General features: G+C 41.5%; 1 protein-coding gene across 4 annotated transcripts in view; it reads right to left on the minus strand.

The window, feature by feature from the left end:
- mks1 (MKS transition zone complex subunit 1) overlaps window positions 1-23502 on the minus strand; it is a 29759-nt gene that overhangs the window by 5195 nt on the left and 1062 nt on the right. For 2 of the 4 annotated variants that reach the window (XR_004416097.1, XM_033046053.1), the window contains exons 2-14: window positions 22388-22515; window positions 20982-21046; window positions 20223-20378; window positions 19517-19614; window positions 17280-17408; window positions 17103-17207; window positions 15188-15296; window positions 14020-14076; window positions 9046-9088; window positions 6183-6245; window positions 3219-3289; window positions 1807-1876; window positions 1458-1562 (exon numbers count right to left, since the gene is read on the minus strand). Coding sequence is in view for 3 of the 4 variants with exons in the window: in XM_033046053.1 (XP_032901944.1) it covers window positions 1458-1562; window positions 1807-1876; window positions 3219-3289; window positions 6183-6245; window positions 9046-9088; window positions 14020-14076; window positions 15188-15296; window positions 17103-17207; window positions 17280-17408; window positions 19517-19614; window positions 20223-20378; window positions 20982-21046; window positions 22388-22515 (1199 nt within the window). In the remaining variant the exon portion in view is untranslated. Of the gene's footprint in view, window positions 1-1457; window positions 1563-1806; window positions 1877-3218; window positions 3290-6182; window positions 6246-9045; window positions 9089-14019; window positions 14077-15187; window positions 15297-17102; window positions 17208-17279; window positions 17409-19516; window positions 19615-20222; window positions 20379-20659; window positions 20774-20981; window positions 21047-22387; window positions 22516-22628; window positions 23079-23502 lie in introns of those variants that run through there. The other 2 variants (XM_033046054.1, XM_033046055.1) reach the window with 2 other exon arrangements.

A 23502-nucleotide genomic window follows, 5' to 3' on the forward strand; every position in this document is an offset into this window, starting at 1 on the left:
AAATCCGGAGGGAGGCATAGGGTTGGGGGGGGGGGGGGGGAAAGAAGGGGGAATGAAAAGGGAAATATCAGACTATAATAACCTCTCCAGCAACTTCCCCCTCACTCCAGCCCCCGCACCCATAGTTCAACCACATTTCTCCCACCATCCCAGTCACCTAGCTCGTTTCTTCTCCTCTGTACGCTCATCTCCAATCCCCTTTTTTTCCTCCACCCTGTCCCCTTCCACCCATATACTCTGGCTTTACATCTATCTATCATTTGCCAGTATGTGGCCCAACTTCACCTCCTTTCTAGCGTCCCCCCCCCCCCCGCTCCCCTCCCAATCCATTAGTCTGAAGAAGGGTCCCGACCCAAAGCATCATTTGTCCATTCCCTCCAGAGACACTTAGTTCCTCCAGCACTTGGTGTCTTGTTCTTTATTATTTTGTAACAATACCTTGTAGCTTTCCAAGATCATGTCTTCAACAGTGGGAATCACAGAATGTGGACCCAGTGACTGCACGGACTTGTTGAAATTTAGAAACTTGAGATTTCCTTGAGCCCTGCCTGCGAAATAACTCTACAAATATTTCTGGCAGACAGACAGACAGAAATATAATCTTCTAGGTGGGGATAACAATAGGAAAGTGCAATGTAATGAGGAGAGCAAAGGTATAAAATCCATGCCCAGTACCGACTCGGTCATTCTAACCAGAAGAAGTCATTTGAGCAGCACAGTGGTACAGCTGGTAGAGCTGCTGCATCACAGCACCGGTGAGCCGGATTCAATCCTGACCTCGGCTACTGTCTGTGTGAAGTTTGCACATTCTCTCTTTGACTGTGTGGATTTCCTCTGGGTGCTTCAGTTTCCTCCCACATCCCAAAGGTGTGCAGGTTTGTCGATTAAGCGGCCTCTGTAATTTGCACTTAGTGTGCAGGGAATGATAACATCGAACTAGAGTGGACAGGTGATCGATGGTCAATATGGACTCGGTTGGCTGATGGACCTGTTTCCATGCTGTATTTTTCAATCAAGTCAAGATTTAATTTGCAATGTGGCAATCCCAATTGGAGCAAGAAAAAAGGCCTTAACACCCTTTGCATATGGATGATATGTGAAGTCCAAATCAACTCGGCAATAACACTCACCAAACCCTCAAGTAGTCCTATAGGAGTCACTGTTCAGATTCACATTTCGAATGACTGTGAGGCCTACAATAAAATAGCACTTTGGGTATTCATGGATTGGAGTACTCTGGCAGCAGTTTATTCGAGAAGGGATAACTCATAGGTAAATAAAACAGTAAATGTTTCTAATGAAACAAAGCAGAAAATGTTGGGGACAATTAACTTCCTTATAGTTAGCAGTTAATACTTCTGCATTAATCGTTTAGCAGCATAGTTATCTCACCAGCTGCTGATTAATTTCAGTATTGCCAAAGTTTTTAATTTTGGGAGATTAATACATTTCCTTACCTGGACGATCAGGAATGTCAATGTAGCCATAGCCCTCAATACGATATCTCTGCCAGAAATCACAAGAGTACACCCCAAAATAAAGCATTGGCCATTGCAGAAAACCTACAAATCCAAAGCAAAGAACAATGCTTGAATAACACTCATTGTCACTGGCATATCAATGAGAAAAAAGGAAGCCTTTTCTTTTCACAAGGGACTGAAGAACACAGACATGCAGAAGGTAATTGCCCCAGAGATTGTGACCAGGGAGATACACAAAGTAAAAATGCAACAAGAAAAAGATGCCCCCTTCTTGCTTATATTATGAATATGCAGATAATGCTGTTGCTTACAAATGGATACTCACCTTCAGGCTGATCTTCACTTCTTATAGACATTTCAAAATTGAATGGATGAGAAAAATAGGCTACATCCTCCTATTTAAAATAATAACAGCAATTACAACTGGGCAAAAACACTAAAAATCATACTTTAAAAAAATACACCAATGCTATAGATTAACGCAGTGCATCAGGCAGCATTTAGAAACATAGAAAATAGGTGCAGGAGGAGGCCATTCATCCCTTCGAGCCAGCACCGCCATTCATAGTGATCATGGCTGATCGTCCCCAACCAATAACCCGTGCTTGCCTTCTCCCCATATCCCTTGATTCCACTAGTCCCTATGACTCTGACTCATACAGCGTGGAAACAGGCCCTGTTTAGCATTCCTGTTCCTGGAAATGCAATCTCAGCAAGGTACCAGTGTAACCAATATAAAGTACCAGTATAAAGGAATCTGAAACTTTGCTTATTTTCTAATTTCCAGGGATGGCATTGATTTGTTTCATTAACTCATTTTCCAGACCAGACATTTAAGTTGCAAACACAAGAGCTGCAGGTGTTAGAGGTTCAGCAAAACACTTACTGCAGGCTGAACTCAGCAGGTCAGGCAGCATCTGGGAAGGGAAACGGACAGATGACGTTTTGGGTCAGGACACTTCAGACTGATGGAGTAGAGGGATAGTTGTTTTTTTCCCCCTAGGCATTTAAGTTATTAGAAAACATGACACAAAGTGTTGGAGTAACTCAACATTTCTAGAGGACATGAATGGGGAACATTTCAGTTTATTACCCTTCTTCAGGGTATTCGTGTCCTCCAGAGATGCTGCCTGACCAGCTAAGTTACTCCAGAATGTTGTATCTTTTTTTGCAAACCACAATCTGCAGTTCCTTGTGCCTGCATTTAAATTGTTGACTTTGGCCTTGTGAATTCAAAAGCTTCTACAGAGACATGAGTTCAGAATCTTGTATGATATTCCAGTAACATCTTTTGAATGAGATATAAAACTATGTTGTATGGTAGATACTATTTGAAAGTACAGGAAGGTTCTGCAAACCCTATATATATAGAGCGTAATTATTACATTAAACTAGATTATACAGTAAAATTTAGTTTGAGTCTCACTGGGGCTCAAATGACAATAAATTTGTATTGTATTGTATTGCAATCCAATTATGCATAAAATTGGTTGTTGCCTTCTCTATATGATAATAAAATATATACAAGTATCTTCATTGATTTTTTTTAACAGTACAGGAAAAACAAAATCGAATAATCTGGCACCCGAAAAACTTTGGTAGATTTTCCATACCACTGAATGTTACATCCATTAATACCTCAATAAGTTGTTAACTCAGTTCCTCTCCCCACAGATGCAGCAAGACCTGCTGAGTATTTCTAGCTTTTTCATTTTTTCTTTATCAAAGCCTCCTTACCTGATCATTGACCTTGGTAGCACAAGTCTGTGTTACTCCAGACAACTGCTGGCTTGGAGGACAAGTCCAATCTAAGCATTAACAAATGAAGGTGTTATTTAGACTCTGCGAGCCCCATGCATCTGTATGGTGATGATGCACATCTTTCAATCGACATTAGCCCCAAATGACATGCCACAAAAGGTGGTGAATGAATGAAAACGTTATTATTATCACATGTGACATGTCACAGTGAGATTCTTTGTTTTGCATACCCAAGGTATGCAAAGTGTCGCCACATAAAGGGCACCGACAAAGTGGCAAGCAATCCGACATGTAGAAACACCAGTTATTTCAAGCAGGAAACGTAATCATTTATTTCAGCATTTTGCTTTTTTATATTAAAAAATGCAATATGGTTGTGTAATATATTGTACATATCAGACCAAATAATTTAAATATTTCATGTGGATATGCAGGGAATGAAGGGCTATGGATCACGTGCAGGTTGAGGAGATTAGTTTAAATTGATATCATGTTTGGCATGGGCATAGGAGGCTGAAGGGCCTGTTCGTGTGCTGTATTGTTTTATGCTCTATCTATAGCTAGGCACAATATACGATGCTGATAAAATAAAAAATGCACTTTAGCCACCATTTACTTCCTTGCCATCCCAAGGCTTCCCCAGCAAATAGCTAGGAACAGTTTATTGTTTAAAACACAGGCTGTATGTTTGTAAGAACGCAAAACTTTAAACAACCAAGACATCAGTCCCATCAGTCCCATCTTTGTGTTGAGAAATCATTGCTAGAAACCATTGCTGTAAACCATCTTCACTGGGGTCCCATAGATTGATTACTGCTCCGATTGATTACTTCTTATATTATTCTCAGATACGAAGTCCACTCATCCTATGTATGTCTTCTTATCCTACTCCTAACTTTCAACACTCCATTATTTGTAAACCTTACCATTCTTACATTTGCTTCCTGTTTCCATGTAAACTGTTTGCACAGCCTCCAAGTAGATGCTATACTTAACACTAATTGGAGACTGTTACATGCTTTGATATGAATTCTCAATTCAATCGATATATGTTGTTATACATTTTTAAAATGTAACCTTGTATTGGTTTATTTTAATCTTGGAGAGAAGTCAAACATATCCAAACAACTGAAACACCCCAGCAACCCACTTCTAAACAATCAGCCCTAGTTCAGTGGTGGAACTCAGCCAAAAGATCTCTAGTTTTTTCCATTCCAAGATATATGGCCAAGTTCAGTGCATTGCTTAAGGCAGAGCTGCCAAGTTTTGTCAGAGCATTTCAGTATTCTAGTACCTGAAAATCAGTATTTTGCTGAGGAAATCAGAATTTTTACATGGTGCCATTTTGCGGAAAAAAAGTGTTGTTTTTATGAGCGGTCATACCCATATAAGAGTACAAGAATGCAAAACTTTGCTACCAATTGACATGTCTTCTACGCACCTTACTTGACAGTGCATTCAGTGCCATCTCTTTGTATACTGCTGTTTGAACGGCTGCTTCCTGCTTTTAGCACCAGATGATGATGATGATGTAGAAGCCATTTTGGAAGCCTCCCTCTCCCTCTCCCTCCCTCACTCTCTTTCCCTCCTTCCTCTCTTTCCCCCCCTCTCCCTCCCACCCTCCCTTTCTCCCTCCCTCTTTCCCTCCCTCTCTCTCTCTCTCTCTCACTTCCTCCCCCTCCCTCTTTCCCTCCCACCCTCCCTCTCTCTTCCTCCCTCTCTCCTTCCTTTTTTTCTCCCTCCCTCATTCCCTCCCTCCCACTCCCTCCCTCCTTCTCCCTCTCTCCCTCCCCTAACAGTCTGTGACCCACAGCACTGGCAGCGCTATTTTTAGAACCCATAGTGCTGTTCATTTAAATTCCCACGCGTTAAACTGACAGTGCTGTTTAACCCTGGAGCGGGACAGGCAGATCAAAGCTTATAAAAATAATCATCCAGATCTTGAAATTTAAAATACTAATAGATTTCATCTGCTATAGTTTTTAGAGTTACAGTATGATTTTTTATGTCCTTGCATTTTTTAAGCAGCAAGATGAAACATGAAGTTGGGCTGATTTTACAAAGCAAATCCGTACATCCGTATTCTGATCACATTTCCGTACAAAATATGGAAAATCCGTACTACTTGGCAGCTCTTTTAAGGGCTTCCTGTATTATTACAAGGTGCCAGTTGTCAGTTAAGGTGTTCTGACCAGCAAATATAGATTACTTTGGTATTTATCTCACTCCTTAATGGACAATGTCAGGGTAAATCTGTTAATATAAACAGACCAAGCAAGACAACAGAGAAATAAATCAAGGTGGTGCACTGGTAAAATCAAAGTGTCAGAATTCTGCAAAGGGAAACAATGTGTCAGAATAACAATTCTGAAGAAAAGTTAAGAAAGGATAATGCAAGATTTTAAGAGTATGATGGAAATTTAAAAGGCTAATGCAGGCAGCAAAAAAAGAGCTTGAAATAAAGTTTGTAAGAAGGAACAGCAGATGCTGGTTTAAACCGAAGATAGACACAAAAAGCTGGAGTGACTCAGTGGGACAGGCAGCATCTCTGGTGGAAAGGAATGGGTGACGTTTCCAGTCGAGACCCTTCTTCAGAACACTAGATTGCCAGTTTCTGAACTGCTCTCTCATTTCTGCACTAGAATCAAGGAGGCATGTAAAGGCTATCCTTTACATCTGTTGGTGCACAGGCAGGAGAAGGGTAGTTGACAAGAATCTCCCTTTACTCATGCTAATGGATCAACATGAAATTGGTGACCCGTGACAATTTCCACTCATGCTGCCGCTCAAGAACCATTGTTTTAACAAATGCTACCTGAGATGAAGAAAGGGAGTGAGTTAAAATAAAGGATAAACAGCAAGGTACAGTAAGACGTGTATAATTGAGTCAAAATTAGAAATATATACATTAACACGTTCACAATCAACAATCATACTCACTGTTTGGAAGTTCAAGGAGAAAATGTACATACAGGTTGTCATACTCAAACCCATGAGCCGACACTGAAAAATTAACAAGTAAAATCATGTCAAACTCATTAGGCAAATCTCTCGAAACAGACAAACTAGATTATAGACTGTATTCAAATAGACCGAGCACACGCAGGGCAAAGTTAATCAGTACATAGAACAGTACAGCACACACTGTATGTGTCAAACATGATGACATGCCCAAGCTTATCTGCCCGTACACAATCTATATCCCTCCATTCCCTGCACATCTACGTGCCTATCCAAAGGTTTCTTAAATGCTGCTATCGCAATTGCCTCCACCAGCAGTGTGTACAGGGCACAAACCACCCTCTGTCTGAAAATACTTGGATCCAGGAATGCAGGTAGACATTTCCTTGAAAGCAGGTAGATAATGTGGTCATGGCGGCTTTCAGCACCTTGGCCTTCATGAGTCAGGGTATTGAGTAAAGAAGCTGGGATGTTATGTTACAGTGGTACAAGGTGATGGCAAGGCCACACTTGGAGTTTTGTGTTCCGTTTTGGTCACCCTGCTATAGCAAAGATGTTGTTATGCTGGAGAGTGCAGAGAAGATTTACCAAGATGTTGACAGGACTCGTGAACCTGAGCAATAAGGAGAGACTGAGCAGGCTGGGACTTTATTCCTAGGAGCACAGGAGGATGAGGAGGGATCTTATAGAGGTATGTAAGTTCATGAGAGGAATAGTTAGGGTAAATGTACAGAGTCTTTTGCCCTGGGTAGGGGAATCAAGAACCAGAGGACATAGGTTTAAGGTGAGTGGGGGAAGATTTTATGGGAATGTGAGGAGCAACTCTTTCACACAGAGTGTGATGGGTACATGGAATGAGCTGCCAGAGGAGATAGTTGAGACAGAAACTATAATGGCATTTAAAAGATATTTGGACACGTACATTAATAGGAAAGGTTTGGAGGGATATGGGCTAAGCACGGGCAGGTTGCATGAGTGTATATGGGACATGACATGTTGGTCAGCATATGCAAGCTGGGCTAAGGACCTTTTTCTGTGCTGTATAACTATAATTACCTGGTAATAGGAGAAGTGCAATCAGTGACTACGCTTCAAACGTCGTAGTCAGACTTCAGCATACCCATCTCAAATGGAATAGCACGATTATTTGTAAAATAAGTATAGAGTTGCACTTAGCCCATAGCAAAGTGTAGGTAGACCAGTTCTGGGTGGCTATCTGGTATGTTTGTAGAAATGTACACAAGAACTTTTTAAGAAATGCATTAATTATAGGGATTATAAAGGTAGGATGGATATCCTGGCTTGTAATTATCCCTCCTCTCCTCAGGACAGGAGGCAGAGGGTCTTACTAGGTGAAGGAGTGCATTCTACAACAATTTATGATTTGAGGAATTTTCTAAATAATCAAACTTGCGGAATATGTGCATGAGAGCACCTTCCTAAATTGTAAAACTAAGATTTTGATTATTAATGTTGATCAACGGTCTGGCATGTTGTTTAGGTAAGCTGTTTTGATTTAACTTAAAAAAATGTAGTCATAGTCAAGGCATTCAGCCTATGTTGACAGTCATGTTGCACACACAGACATTTTTATAGTCATCTAATCCTTTAGACTCGATCTCCAGGACACCAGTTGTTAACATCATATTGGAATTAACTACAACCTTTCTTCATGCTTGGTGCATTTTACAGATTAATTCATTAGTGTTATTCATTCAAAAACTGTTTTCCTACTGTGATCGATTGCTTGGTAGACAAACAATATACAATGTCTGAAAAAGCTTTGGTCAAGACCATGGAATTCCTGGACACAAGTGTCAGGGAATATATTGCAAGTTTGCAGATGGCATAAAAAATGGTAGGTGCAATTGAGAAGGGGGGATAATTTCTAAAGTATAATTTTGTAGTGTGTTAATTCAGAAAAAAGTGAAACCTGAAAAAGTGAAGTTAGAAACCAGTTGGGTTTTTTTTAATGCTGAAGGTCTAGTTTGTATTCAGAAGTAGACTATCTCAATTAGTTGGGTTCAAAGAGATAGGGGTTCAGCTTTCTCTACATGCAAGAGCAGTAATAGCTCAAGGTTCAGGGGTTTCTCCTTTCCCCCAGACCAGGCGGCTGATGGAGCACATTGCTGTGTTGTGCAGCATGTTACAGATTCTCTCAGATATCAAAAATAATTAGTCCGACTCCACACCAGGAGGAGGCCACAGCAAAATGAGAAGAATAATGTCACCAACAATCAAACTATTCTTTTCAACTGCAAGGTATTTTCAGATATGCTTTTCTCTAATTTGATACATTATAAACAAACTGCAGAGGAGGTAGTTGAGGCAGGACCTACAGTATAACAACATTTAAAATAAATTTCAACAGATACATGGATAGGAAAGGTTTAGTCCGATAAAGGTTTAGTTCGATGTGGGCCAATCGTGGGCAGGTGGGACTAGTATAGATGTGACATCTTGATCGGCATGGGAAAGTTGGGCAGAAGGGCTCGTATGTGTGCTGTATGTCTGTAATTATTCTGTCTTTTTCAATAGATCATGCTGCTGCTGACATGGAGGGGGGGGGGGGGGGGGGAAAGAGTATGGTGGGTAGGGGAGTGTACCTTAAAATTAGTGGAATTTCTGTCGGTCTCCTCCAATGCAGAATTGGTGGCATACGAAAACCTCATGAACATTAAATTCTCCAATCACAGATAATACACTTATTTTTTATTAAATTAACTGATACATCTAACCAGAATCATCTTTGATCTTTTTCCTGTGAGGGTGAACATTTCAAGAATCAAACTATTGCTAGCGAGAACAAATAGAAAACAAATCTGATACAGATCTGACTTACCTACTTCACCGTTCACAAAAAGCTGAAGAAAACCCAGAGGAGGCTGCAAAATAAGGATGAAATGCATTTAGAAAATGTTCCTTGCAATATAAATACATTTATCACATGTCACCCAACATCAACGGTTATTAACTATTGTTGATTTGATCAAAAACATACAATGTGTGGTGACAGTGATCTCCACATTGACCATCGAGGGCAGATGATGGGAAGGTGCTTCCTATATTCAGATAGTTCTTCACAAGAATAGAGGTAGAGTTTAGCTCAAGTCCCCAAACTGGCAACTTGTAATGAAAATTGAGGAGTGGTCTGTCTGTTTAAAATGCTCGAGATTCACAAGCTAAAAAAATATTATTCATTCAATAGTGAAATCGCTTCTCACAATGGGTAATACAATCTGTATCTGAAACCCAGGGACAATTGGACCTTTTACAAATGAGTTACGTATGTGTTGGTTACGAATGTAAAACATATGGATTGTTGACAAATTGGTGAAAGTATTACACAAATCAACCACAGCTAAATAATGGTGAAGAAGATTCAAGAGGGTACTCATATCCAATTAGGACCAACAACAATAATGTACTTTGTTCTTTGGAGGTAACTGTGTTGTACCGGAACACCTCAAAGAATTTGAACAATTGTGCACTGTTTTGGAACAATTTTCCGTGAGATTAGAGAAGATAAAATTGGTTGAAAAATCCAATTATGAGCATGAAAAAGATTCAATAATAACTGTTATTTTATTTATTTCTGCAATACATTCCAAAATCCTCTCGCAAACCTTATTTCTCCCATCGCAGTTCCACTATGTACTGATGAGAGCCAAGATGCATCCTACTGAAGGCCACTCCCAGATGGGGCATAGAAAAAACACTTCTATTTCAGTGAGGAAATGCCCAGTGCCTGTTCTCAAGTGAGAGTGGAATCTTTTTTGTTTGAGGCACAGAGCACAGAAATGGTTGTTCACCACATGGTGGCTCTGCAGGCAGCATTTTCATTCCGCACATACCACCTTTAACCAGCATTAAAACAAAAACCTAGTCTGGTCAGTGCATAGCACATCATCACGCGCGCAGGTGAACAAAACAAAAGTGTCCATTGTGTAGAGCCTGTGTTGGGTAGTATATTCTGCTCCTTGTTACCAAGTTACATAGTTTCTGTGTGGTCAGTAGTATCCAAGGCAATGATACGGAAACACATCTAATTTGGCCTTGCAATGGTATGATATACTTTGTTACAGGAAATGCCACAAAATATAAGCCTAAGGAACACTAATTTGACATTTATACTTTGTTCAATAAGAGTGTTTCCTCAAAACATTGACAAAATTGAAGCCCGTGAAATGGTGACGGGCAAGAAGGTAGACAGCAGCGGGGCACAGATAAGTGACGAGTACTTCAATCATAGGTACACAAAATTGCTGGGGAAACTCAGCGGGTGCAGCAGCATCTATGGAGCGAAGGAAATAGGCGACGTTTCGGGCGGAAACCCTTCTTCAGACTGGGTACTTCAATCATGTTCTTTATAAATGTCCTTTATGGGATGGTTTTGCGACCAGTGTTGTGTTTTGTATTTGTGATTATGTATAAGACATTTATATGTTACCAGCTGATACAAAAATTAAGCCAACCACAAAAATTAAAAACTGCATGTTTAAAGGGTTGCAACAACAGAAACATAGAAAATAGGTGCTGGAGTAGGCCATTCGGCCCTTCGAGCCAGCACCTCCATTCAATATGATCATGGCTGATCATCCAGAATCAGTACCTGTTCCTGCTTTCAACTTCATATACATCTTTCTTTATATGTGGCAGAACAAGTTGAGGAGACCTTTAAAAAGTATTCAAGATGCTTTGCTTTGCATAGGGACTTACAAAAGCAAGGAAGTCACATCAAGATCAATGGATAAAAGTGAATTGATGTGAAGAAAGGAGAAAAAATGACAACACTCCTGTTAAGAGCTGAAAAGGACAAGGGAGATTTGATGAAAAGGTATTTAAAAAGAAGTTTGATGTAAAAGGAATAACTTTTCGGGAGATATATAACATTTAAACTACATCTGGGCAGGTACATGTATAGGAAAGGTTTAGAGGGATATGGCCCAAACACAGGCAGGTGGGACGAGTGTAGATGGGGCATCTTGATCAGAATGGGCAAGTCGGGTTGAAGGGCCTGTTTACATGCCGTATGATTCTATGTGTGTAACTTGAGGACGCAAGCATTGAAAAGGTAGCAGGTTGAAAAAAAATCCAGTTATGGACATGAAGCAGATTTAATAATAATTGTTAAGTGAGAATTGGAGAAGTATTTGAAAGGAGGAAATTTGAAGAAAATAGGGAGAGCACGGGGGTGGTTCTGATTGGATAATCCCCCAGAGAGTCAATGGCATCTTTCTGAACATCATTAATAATTTATCTTGAAGTAGATTAAATGGAAATTTTATGTTTTTAGATGACTGGTGTACTAAATAAATTATTTCAGAAAGTAAAGGGTACTTCAAACTCCAGGTTAAACATTTGTTACCGCAGGCAGGGGTACTCTTCGTTTCCATCTGCCATGATTTAATTATTATGCCACAGCTGCTCAGTTCTCCTGGATCCATTGGGGAAATCAATGACCATTGTGAAACTGATTAATTGACACCAGGAAGTCCCATATACATAGACATTAGGATGTGCTAATTTGGCCAATCTTAACTGGAGCAGCAGTTATAAAGTCAACTTGGGAGACTATAGGGACACTAAACTCAAAATGGCTCCAAGCCATGATTGCCATGCAGTGACCCCCTTGAAAAATGCTCATTTGAATAGTTTTAAAAAAAACATCTTTTAAATAAAGATCAATTGTCACATGAGCTTTTTGATATTCCAGTCTTTTGTTAAAGTGGAACAACACAGGGGTCTTGGGAGAATCAGCTTGGAAGGATTTGTGCCGATTTGCAAATGCCACCCTGAAGGATTAGAAACCTAAATTATGAAGAAAAAAGGACAAACCCGGTGGCTATGTGAGGATTATGTTCTTCGACTTCTCAAGTGCGTTCAACACCATCCAACCCCTGATTCTGAATGACAAGCTTAAGAAGATGGGGGTGGATTCCACATTTATCTCCTGGATATACGACTACCTGACGGGTCGACCACAGTTTGTCAAGCTGGGGGACAGTGTCTCTGGCACAGTGGTGTGCAATGTTGGAGCCCCACAGGGAACGGTTCTGGCCCCGTTCCTCTTCACCCTGTATACAGCAGACTTTAACTATAAGTCTGACACATGCCACGTACAGAAATATTCAGATGATACAGCGATTGTGGCATGTGTAAGGAACGGGCAGGAGGAGGAATACAGGAACTTGACCAGTGCCTTTTGTGCCTGGAGTGAAGAGAACTGTCTCATCCTGAACACAACTAAGACTAAAGAGATGGTGGTTAACTTTGGCAGGTCCAAGCTTCCCCTTCAGCCGGTCAACGCTGCAGGGGCTGACATTGAGGTGGTGCAGACATATAAATACCTTGGAGTGCACCTTGATAACAAACTGGACTGGTCTGTCAACTCTGACTCCCTCTACAAAAAAGGCCAGAGCAGACTCTTTTTCCTCAGAAGGCTCAAATCCTTCAATGTGTGTAATGATGTGCTGCACATGTTTAACACTGTGGTTGCAAGTGTTATTTTCTACGCTGTTGTCTGTTGGGGCAACAGCATTAGTGCAAAAAACAACAAGAAGCTGGTCAAACTGGTCCTTCACCCCTGCAGCCATTAGATTTTATAATTCGGACCGCTAGGCTGTAGGGGGATGCATTTTGCAATTTTTAATTTTTAATTGTTAATTATTGGTCTTTTTAAGTATTTATTGCTCTCAGGTAGTGTCCACATTGTATTCTATGTATTTTCTGTCTGCGTTCGTTTTGAATCTGTGGGTTTGTTGGTTGGGGGCTTCTGGACGTCTGAATTTCCCTGAGGGGATCAATAAAGTATTTATTATTATTATTATTCAAATGTTGAGGGAAACAGCAGCAAAGAACCTGACAATGCTCACAGGAAATGCGAGTTAACTCCAACATCAAATGATGATACCACAGCCGAGTCCAATGGTCAACTTTATGCTACATGCAAAAAAAATGGGCATCCTTTTCAAAACCAATTGGTTGGATTAAGGCAAATTGAACATAAAAGACCACCAGAGGCGCCGGGGAGATGGCAGCCCTGCCGGCAGTCTGTTCATTTTTTACTTCTTTTTGTTATTTTTAGTTTGCTAAAAGTTTTGTTTTAATGTTCTTTGGTATGTTTTATGTGGGGGGAGGGGGAGGGGACCGGGGGAAACTTTTTTTCAAGTTTCTTACTTTCCCGGAGATGTGATCAATTTTCGGATCACATTCTCCGGGCTATGCGGCCTAATATCGATGGAGCTGGAAACCTCCTAGGACTGTCGTGAGCCCTACCACGGGGCGTGAACTTTAACATCGGAGCAGATCCCTTGCCTGGGATCGCTCCCACCGTGACCACCATGGACTTACCAACAAGGGCTCGCAGTCTTGGGTGAGGCTAGTCGGGAGCTCCAACGCTAGTCGGAAGGCTCGACCAGCCCCGACGCGAGGTTCGATCGCTCGGTGCGGGGGTGCTGACATCCCCCCGATGTGGAGGGCCCAAACGCCGCCGACTACGTGAGTCAAGATCATCCCATCAACGGAGGGCTCGAGGCCTCCGACCGAGGAAGAACAAAAGGAAGAGACTTGAACTTTATTTCACCTTCCATCACAGTGAGGAATGTATAGGAGTCACTGTGGTGGATGTTCATGTTAAAATGTGTTTTTGAGTGATCTGTTATTTTTAATTGTATGACTGAGCTGGCCAATAAAATTCCTCTTATGTTGCAAAACATACTTGGCGAATAAAGTGTGATTCTGATCTGATTCTGATGTTTTCATATAACATTGTCCCTTCTCAATGAGATCTGGAAGGGAAAAAATATATACTTACAGTTGCAAATTCATCTCCAACCAAAGTCGTGAGGTACTCTTTGTGCCTGTTATAGAGCTTTCATGAAAAAGATAATGAAATATATTATCAAGAGTTGTACAGATTGAAATAAAAGGCAATGCCTACATAACATAGGTATGTTCTCATTGCGTGACCAATACAACATGAATTAGAGCACTGTACATAACCAAGGCATTAAATCAGGATTACATCTATTGTGTCGACACAAGAAGCTGCAGATGCTGTAATCTTGCATGGAGTACAAAGTGCTGGAGTAACTCAGAACCTGTCTCACTGTCAAGGGATATGACTTGCTGTTTAAGTTGTGCAGCAGTACAATAGTTCAACCTAGCTGGTGATTATTACTACAACATTGACAGATTCTTGATTAGTAAGGATGTCAGGGGTTATGAGGAGAAGGTAGGAGAATGGGATTCAGAGGGAAAGTTAGATCTGCCATGATTAAATGCGGAGTGGATCTGATGGGCTAAATGGCGTAATTCTGTTCCTAGAACATATGAACTTTTTAACATTATCATATATCTAATGTATTCTGGTGATATATTTTTTTGGATTCATGAGGGATTAAAGGAAGATGAATCACTGGATCATTTAAATAATTTTACTTGACATTGCATTTTGTCACATTTCAGAGATGCCCCAAAATATATTGTCCTACCCCACCTACCTTCCAACTTTCTCCCCCTTATTATAACCAATCTGAAGAAGGGCTACGACCCGAAACGTCACCTACCCATGTCCTCCAGAGATGCCACCTTACCCACTGAGTAACTCCAGCACTATGTATTTTACTCAAGTTCAGCAGCTGCAGTTCCTTGGGTCTCTCAACTTGATATTTAACAGTTAACAGTGCATGTGTTGTTAAAATGATTTTCTGGGTCAGGGCTGTACCTGACTTTTTGTTACTAAGCAACTGCCATTGCTTTAAGTTAGGCATACAAATGAAGTGTGGTCGCTGGAGTAACGCAAATAGGTGTAGCCAAGGCTTTGGTTCACAATAATGCTTTCCAGCTGACCTGTTCAGCTGATCTTTTGTACTGACTAGGAACTCCCTCAACACTATCCCAGCATCCCAATCCAAAACCACTTGTCTGGGAGATGTTCGAAGAAAACACAATCAACAGTAATAAAATTAAAATTTTCTTACATCTTTAAAGAGATTTTTCTCCCTGCTCTGTTCTTCTGGCTTGACGTCAAAAGATATATTTTGAACAGTGTATAACCATAAATCCCGTTTCTCTCCCTCGGTCTCAATCCTACTCACAGCAAGGAGGTAGAAGAGCAAAATAAGCCAATGAAGTGTTATAGTTCATGGCAGTACAAAGCACATCCTCAGTATAACTGAGTAACTTCATCAAAAGGGCTTTTCAAATAATGCAGCCTATATGATGAACCTTGGGGGGAAAGGGAGAAAGGGAACAAAGAGAGAGAGAGACAAGAAGAGAGAAAGAGAGAGAAGAAAGATGGAGACAGAGAAGGAGAGCGAGCATGGGCAGAGAGCAAAATAAAGAAGAGGAAAGCAAGAACGTGATATAAAAACATGAAATGGATAGCATAGTAATTAGTATCTAAAAGATAAATGGTGCTGCTATGTTCAAGTCTCATTGGTGTGCACCCTATATAAACTTTGATTCCTGCCATTGTAGAGTATATCCTGGCTCTCTTGCAGATTGTGGTAGTTGATAGGCTAATTTAGGATTTAGCAATCAATGAAGACAAATGTACTATGGAGTGTAAAAAGCGATCTATCTTATTGTTGCGTATAGTGCGTGCACAGCCTAAAGTTGAAGGACAACGTTTTCTATTTGATCTTATTTGATTGTGCATTCGTCGAAACAGGAAGGACCACGTGAAGGTTGCAATCTTCCACCCCAAAGCAATCTATTACAGAGGAATAACCAGATAAATGTAAAGATCATTGAATTTGACAAGGTTCTGCATGGTAGGCTGCTCTGCAGGGTTAGCGATTGGATAGAAAACTTTAATATTCCAGATTTAAAACTATTATAAATTGACAGGATTCAACTAGATAGATACAAAGAAGGTTGTATTTCCTGTGGTAGAGAAATACAGAACAAAAATGGCCTGGACCTAGAGATTGCCTACAGTCCCGGTGGGCGGCGCGACTCTCGTCAGCAGCGGCCTCTGCAGTCCGTCTGTGTTTTATTATTTTTTGTCTCGTTTTTATGTAGTTTTTGTTATTTATTTTTGTTGGGGTATGTGTGTGTGGGGGTGGTGTGGGGGGGAGGGGGTAACTTTAAAATCTTTCCCCTGCACGGGAGACCCGACCTTTTCTTTGTCGGGTCTCCGTTGTCGTTGGGGCTGCAACGTGGAGCGGCCTCCAACAGGAACGACCTGGGGTTCCAGCTGCGGAGCTGCCGACTACTCACCATCACGGGGCTGGCCGAGTCCGGAGCGGGTGGAGCTGTGGTTGAGCACTGCTGCCACCCGACCTCCGGAGCTTCGGAGGCTGCAACTGCGGGTTTGGCGGACGGCGGCACCGGGAGCCCGCGGGTCCCTGCTGGGTGACCGCTTTTCGGGGCTTCCGCAACGGCGACTTCTCCTGCCCGAGTTGCGGGGTTGAGGAGCACCTGGAGCGGGGCCTTACACCATCACCCCGCGCGGCTTGGAGTGGCCGCGGGACTCTGCGGGCGCACGCCGGGGGCTCTAACCTTGCATCGCCCGGCGAGGCTTTAATGGCCGCGGGACAATCGCCATCGCCAGCCGGGGGCTTTGACTTTGACTCTGACTCTGACATGGGGGGGAGAGTGCAGTGGAGAGATAAGTTTTTTTTTGCCTTCCATCACAACGACGTGATGGATGTTTGTGTAAACTGTGTTGTGTCTTGGGTCTTTTTGTTTTGTAATGTATGACTGCAGAAACGACATTTCGTTTGGACCTCAAGGGGTCCAAATGACAATAAATTGAATTGTATTGTATTGTATTGTATTGTATTGTATTGTGTTGAAAATACATCACAGTGATGGTTGTAAACCAAATAGTAAGAAAAATCAACATTGATGATCGGAGATATAACACATTGATCTGAATCTGTTACTTGCCTATAGACTGCTTTACAATCATTGAAGTCTGGTTTAACAGAGAGAACTCCATTGCTGTCCATCTTAATGGTACACAATATATACTCATCCCCACGGTGACCAAGCCTGAACATAAAGAACATAATTAACCATTGAAATAGCAATTTTATCAACAGAGCTCTGAGTGGACACACTTACTTTCCATAGGGCCCCAGATCTCCCATGATGTACATGGTTTGCACTGGTGTATTCAGGACATGGTTGCTCCTCACAAATTCTTCAGTCGGCTCCCAGGTGATGAGGCGTGATCTTGGAATCTTCCCTTCCCTACAAATTTAATATGAAGAAGGATTTGGATCCTATGCGAGTTCAATTCCTGGCCTACACTGACGTACATGATCTCAATGGTGGAAACAAGAGAAGGGTTATGTTAGGATTTAGACTTTAGAATTAACAGCGCGGATACAGGCTGTTCAGCCCACCGAGTCTGCGCTGACCAGTGATCACCCCGTACACTAGCACTATCCTGAACACTATGGACAATGCACAATGTTTACTGAAGCCAATCCACCTTCAAAACTGTACATCTTTAGAGTGTGGGAGGAAACCGAAGTACCTGGAGAAAACCCACGCGGTCACAGGAAGAACATACAAACTCCGTACAGCCAACTCCCATAGTCAGGATCGAACCTGGGCCTCTGGTGCTGTTAGTCAGCTACTCCACCGCTATCCCCTGTGCCGCCCTTGAGTATGAGCTCCAAATAGATGGCACACTCTCCAAGAAACCAGGGAATGCAATCAAATGACAATTGACCCTTCAGCTGCAGGACAGTTCAAAATGGAGGGTCAAGGTTTGAACTGACTGTAGGGGGAAATTACAGTAAATGAAGCCTTTCCACTATAGCCTTTCGTGCAATACGGGCCACTAATTTTAAAATTCATTTTTATATTACAGGATAGGGATTGTAGTATATTGATGAAATAGGTTGGGGAGGAGAGGGGAGGGGGGGGGGGGGGGGTTAATTAGATAAATTATATCCCCTGGATTGGGGCTGAGAGTGTTTGCATATAGTGAAATGAAAGCAGGAGCAGGCCATTCAATCGTCTTGCCCACTCGGCCATTTGACGAGATCATCCTGATCATTTACTCCGATGGCTCTTTCCGATAATTTTCTTAATCTCGAAAAACCTAGCAATTTCAAAAATTCACTGCCCTCTACATGAAGACATTTTTTTCCTATCATTGTCCTGAATATTCACCCCCTTATTTTGATACTCCAATCACCAGTTCTAGTCAAGTCTTTCAGGGGAAAAAAAAATTAACTCCACATCTACTCTGTCAAGTCCCTTTAAACTTTTATGTGCTGAGAATGAGAACTCATTCTTCAAAATTGGGGATCTCAAGATCACGAATAAGACACCTCTAGCTCAGTGATGGAAATGGGGGGGTACACAGGGGGACGGTGTTCCCCTACTTTTCAGTTTCCAGTTTCCATCCTGTGCATGAATTTGCAGCTTTATCCTGCGCTACTTAATCCAAGGGCGAGCGAATGAGCGGACAGACGGACGAAAGCAACGATCATAGAGTGGAATAGGTGACATTTCGGGTCGAGACCCTTCTTCAGACTGAGTCAGGGGAAAGAGGAACAATAGATATTGATGGTACTAAGGACAAATTAATGGAAGATATGCCTATACCTCCCGTTTCTCTTTCCCTTGACTGTCAGTCAGAAGAAGGGTCTCGACCCGAAATGTTATCTATTCCGCTCTATGATCGTTGCTTTCGTCGAGAGAGAGAGAGAGGGATATGCAAGAAAGCAGCTATGACATATAATACACAATAAACTAAATTATAAATACACAATAAACAAGTTATGCATTCTTGTACTGTTACATGGGTATGACCGCACATTAAAAAATTCTTCCCCCCCTCTTCCTTCCCAACCTCAGCCGCACGGACCTTAGAGTACCCCTAGTTCCTAAAACCCATTTCCATCACCGCTCTAGCTGTACCTTCTGGTACTCATCCGTAAGTAATGGCTGCATATTGATTCAGGCTAGGAACAGGTTAATCACTGATTAGCTAGATCTGGACTTTACTATGTTTTTTGTAGCTAGATCTAATAAGCACTTTATTTAACTTAAAGTCATTAAATTTGGGGTGAAACTCTGACTATACAAAACTAGGTGCTGCCTCTGCCCCAGCCTAGGGGATCCCTTTTCTCTAACGAGATGGAAAGGACACCTATAGCTGTCATTCTCATCAGTAACATAAAGCAGCACACAAGTAAAGATTCAAAACAATTTATGAAACGTGTTGTGCAAATATAAATCAAGACAAACTACTACACGTTTGGTGGAATTTTCAAATGAAACTTAATAACAAGATTACACCTGTTGATATAATATGTTTATTCCCTTCTCACCCCACTTACATAATTCTGTGTTCCTGCCTCCTGCGTCGAACATGTGACATTCTCTCTGTCAGGTAGGATGGAATCTCCATTGGTGATGTGGTTACTATCTTGGAGTGCTGTAAAAAGGATACATTTACCTATGTCAATGGTATATTGTCAGTTTTATTCTTCGATTCAGGGATGCTGGTTTTTAGCTGGATCCATAATGGAAGACTATTGGAAAGGACAATCTAATCTCAAGGCCATATAAATGGCATGTTCCAGTAATTAATGTGGCAGCAAGTTCATCAGGAAGATCATTGAACAAGATAAATAGCTCACTCTAAAGATCTCCAGATTTGTGGGTATTCAAATGTAGACTGCTAAGTGGAGGAAGTTCAAAACTCCAATTAAATCTTCCCCTACAGCTAAAATAAGCATATTGATCATTGAAGGTAGACACAAAATGCTGGAGTAATTTAGCGACAGGCAGCATCTCTGGAGAAGGAATGGGTGACGTTTCGGGTCGAGACCCTTCTTCAGACTGATGTCAGGGGAGTGGGCTGGACAGAGGTAGAATGTAGTCAGAGACAGGACACAAAATGCTGGAGTAACTCAGCGGGACAGGCAGCATTTGACATGGCCCAATACAGTTTATTTTTCCAGTTATCTTAATACTACATTTAAAAGAGCAGCTTTTAGTTTGTTTTTTTAATGAAACAAAGTGAGCAATTCGATTCAGTACCTCTTCAGTGCTGGTGTAGCGGTCAAAATCAGTGTAGGTAAAGATTCTGCGATTCTTCTTCTCTTCAGTTTCCTCCAGGCGCAGGATCTCATTACGGTATTGACAGTCCAGTGGACTTTGGCACAACTGTTCATTCTGGTACAGGTCAATTTCAAACTACAATTAAAAGTACAGTAGTTATTTTAGGTTTTCTTCCGATCTTCAATCCTTCTCCCTCTTCAATATTCCACTCCTATGGACATCCTACCACATCCTGCTTTCTGACCACATGATGAAATTTAGGGGAGGGCGGGAAAGTGCTCGTAGTGAAAGGGGTTGAAGCAAATGTTAAGGCCATAAAGAATACAAAGGTTCTGACACAAATCCATTTCTATTTTCATAGTACATTGCAAGGAGGTTACAAAACAGTTTTGGACAGAAAAGTCCATGATAATTACCTTCAAAAATCTAAATAATCTGCAAATGATAAAGTATCTTTTCACCGGCACCAATGACAGGAAAATCTACATTGCAGTCCCATGACTGCGCAATTCATCCAGCCAAGTTACTTCACTGTTATTAAGTTCATTTGGGTTATGTCACCTCATTTTTGTGGATCTGAAGATTTGAATTGGTTGCTCCCCATAAAAGAGTTATGGTCATTTGTTTTTGAAAATTAGATTGTACTGCAAAGTTATTTTGCATTTAATTATTATTTCTCCTTAAGGAGATACTTCAGAAATTAGTCAGTGGCTCATGGTAGTTTGGCAAAGAGGTTACCTGGCTGAATAGCTTCTCTTGCCAGCCTATTTCAACCTCTTCTTGGTCGTCTGTCCGATAACCATCTGCAGAATTGACAATAAACTACAATTTAAGATACAGCTGCTTAAGACACGGAGAATAAAAATTCAGCACATACATGTACAGAATGAAGGATCCTATGTATACTTTTCTGGTGATAGCAGAATTTATTTTTAATCTATTGTGCTTGCAGTTTTCACTGAAGAGACAAATACAGATTTGCCTTCTTTTCACAACCCTCAGCAAGAGTTTCTATAATTTGGATTCTCTATCCTACTGTCACTTTGACCTCAACATCCCAACGAAAAGCAATGTAGATTCAGAATTAGAATCAGATTTTATTCGCCAAGTATGTTTTGCAACAAACGAGGAATTTCACTGGCCAGGTCAAAAACCCATTTTAACATGAACATCCACCACAGTGACTCCTACACATTCCTCAATGTGATGGAAGGCGAAATAAAGTTCAAGTCCTTCCTTTTGTTCTTCCTCGGTCTGGGGCCTCGAGCCCTCCGTTGACGAGACGGTCTTGACTCCCGTAGCCGGCGGCGTTGAGGCAATCGACTCCTGCATCAGGGGGTTGTCAGCTCCCAGCGCCGGACGATCGAACTTTGCGTCGGGGTTGGTCGAACCTTCTGCGGCGTTGGAGCTCCCGACTAGCCTCTCCCGAGACTGCGAGCCCTTGATGGTAAGTCCGCAGGCCACGGTGGGAGCAATCCCACGCAAGGGATCCGCTCCGATGTTAAGTGCACGCCCCGCGGTGGGGCTCACGACAGTCCGAGGAGGCCTCCAGCTCCAGCGATGGTAGGCCGCAGAGCCTGGAGAATGTGATCCGAAAATTAATCACATCTCTGGGAAGGTAAGAACTTGACAAAAAGGTTTCCCCCGATCCCCTTCCCCCACATAAAACAAACCGAAGTACATTAAAACAAACTTTTAATAAACGCTAAATATAACAAAAAGATGAAAAAACTAACAGACTGCCGGCAGGGCTGTCATCTCCCCGGCGCCCCTGGTGGTCTTTTGTGCCATTTCAAATAATGCAATATTTGGATTGGAAATTTACACCTTTACGGAATTCAGTTTCTTCTGCTACTCCGATTTACATGTCCATTAAATTATCTTTTATATCTTTACTTGTCCTCCTACTATTCCTCTTTGTTTAATCCCTCTTGCCAACCACCTGCAAACTTATCCTTTATCTGCATCTACACCATTTTCATGACCTGATTATCTTCCTCTAACTGTTTTTTCTCTGTGCAGGTTCTGTAGAATCAGCAATTTTCCAATATTCTTTGTTTTTATTTCATGTTGGATGGAGTAGCCTATTGATAATCTCATGTTGAAACTCATTTTAGGGCTGATGTTGCTAGGATAAAACTTACCGGTGATGTTTTCTGAAGTCATGGCATCGAAGGTAGACATTTCGATGGCATTTTGCTTGGAGAAAGGAACAGGTTGCAAAACATGTTGAGTGAAGAGTGCTGTTGGGGTGACCCGCTGAAGCCATATACTTTTTAAGAGAAAGAAAATAAATACATTTAAAAGCCTCCATGCATGAAACACCTAATCTTCAAATTAATCCAAATTGATAACAGAAATTAACAGCAATCATACATCTCGTACCATCATCCCCTATGAAGTGGCATCATGGAGCCAAAATGGAAAGGGAATGGAGGCAGAAGGAAAATCCTTTAGATATTTGTTCCCGTCATTCTAGAAATTTCACCTTCCTACCAAAGTCACAAACTGCAGATCTGGTCTTTGTAATTTACAGTGAGATCATATCCTTCGTTGACCTGTTGTTGCAGTAGACAAATTGTAGTGGGTCCAGGTTCTTGTTGAGGTAGGAGTTGATATGGGCCATAACTAACATCTCAAGGCACTTCATCAACAAGTGCCACCAGTCGGTAATCATTGAGGCAAGTCATGTCACTATTCTTGGGCACCGGCATTATTGATGCTCTTTTGAAGCTGGATTGCAGATTCTCCAGTCCAAATTCTAGAGAGCACAAGTGCTGCCAGATCATCAAGTTCATGTTCTCGAAAAGCACCGGAGCATTCTGGGAGGTTTACATGCTGGAATCAGTCAGCATTCACAGATGGGCAAGATCTAGCAGTTTGCCAAGGAACTGACATTTTCCAGTAAAATGAGAGCTAAACTCATTATAAATTGCTCTTCCCTCAGATACTGCATCAATTATTAATCCCCCCCACCCCAGGTAAGTGATTTCAACCCCATCACACTGTATTTATTTTGTTCTCCAATATAAAAGCAAATGTTGTGGATTCTAGAAACAAAAATAAAACATTAAATTGCAGAAAAGGCATAAAAGATGTAATGCAGAATCTGTGGAGAGATTCAGAGAGAACAGAATCAACATTTCAGGAAAATGCCATTGCTTATTGATTCTGATTTGGGGAGGGGAGGAGAGGGGAAAGAAGATTGAGGGTGAAGAGGAGGGGGAGAGAGTGCTAGGGATGAGGGGATATGAGCTGC

The sequence above is a fragment of the Amblyraja radiata genome, chromosome 28, assembly GCF_010909765.2.
Source record: "Amblyraja radiata isolate CabotCenter1 chromosome 28, sAmbRad1.1.pri, whole genome shotgun sequence".
In the NCBI taxonomy this organism is placed as follows: Eukaryota; Metazoa; Chordata; class Chondrichthyes; order Rajiformes; family Rajidae; genus Amblyraja; species Amblyraja radiata.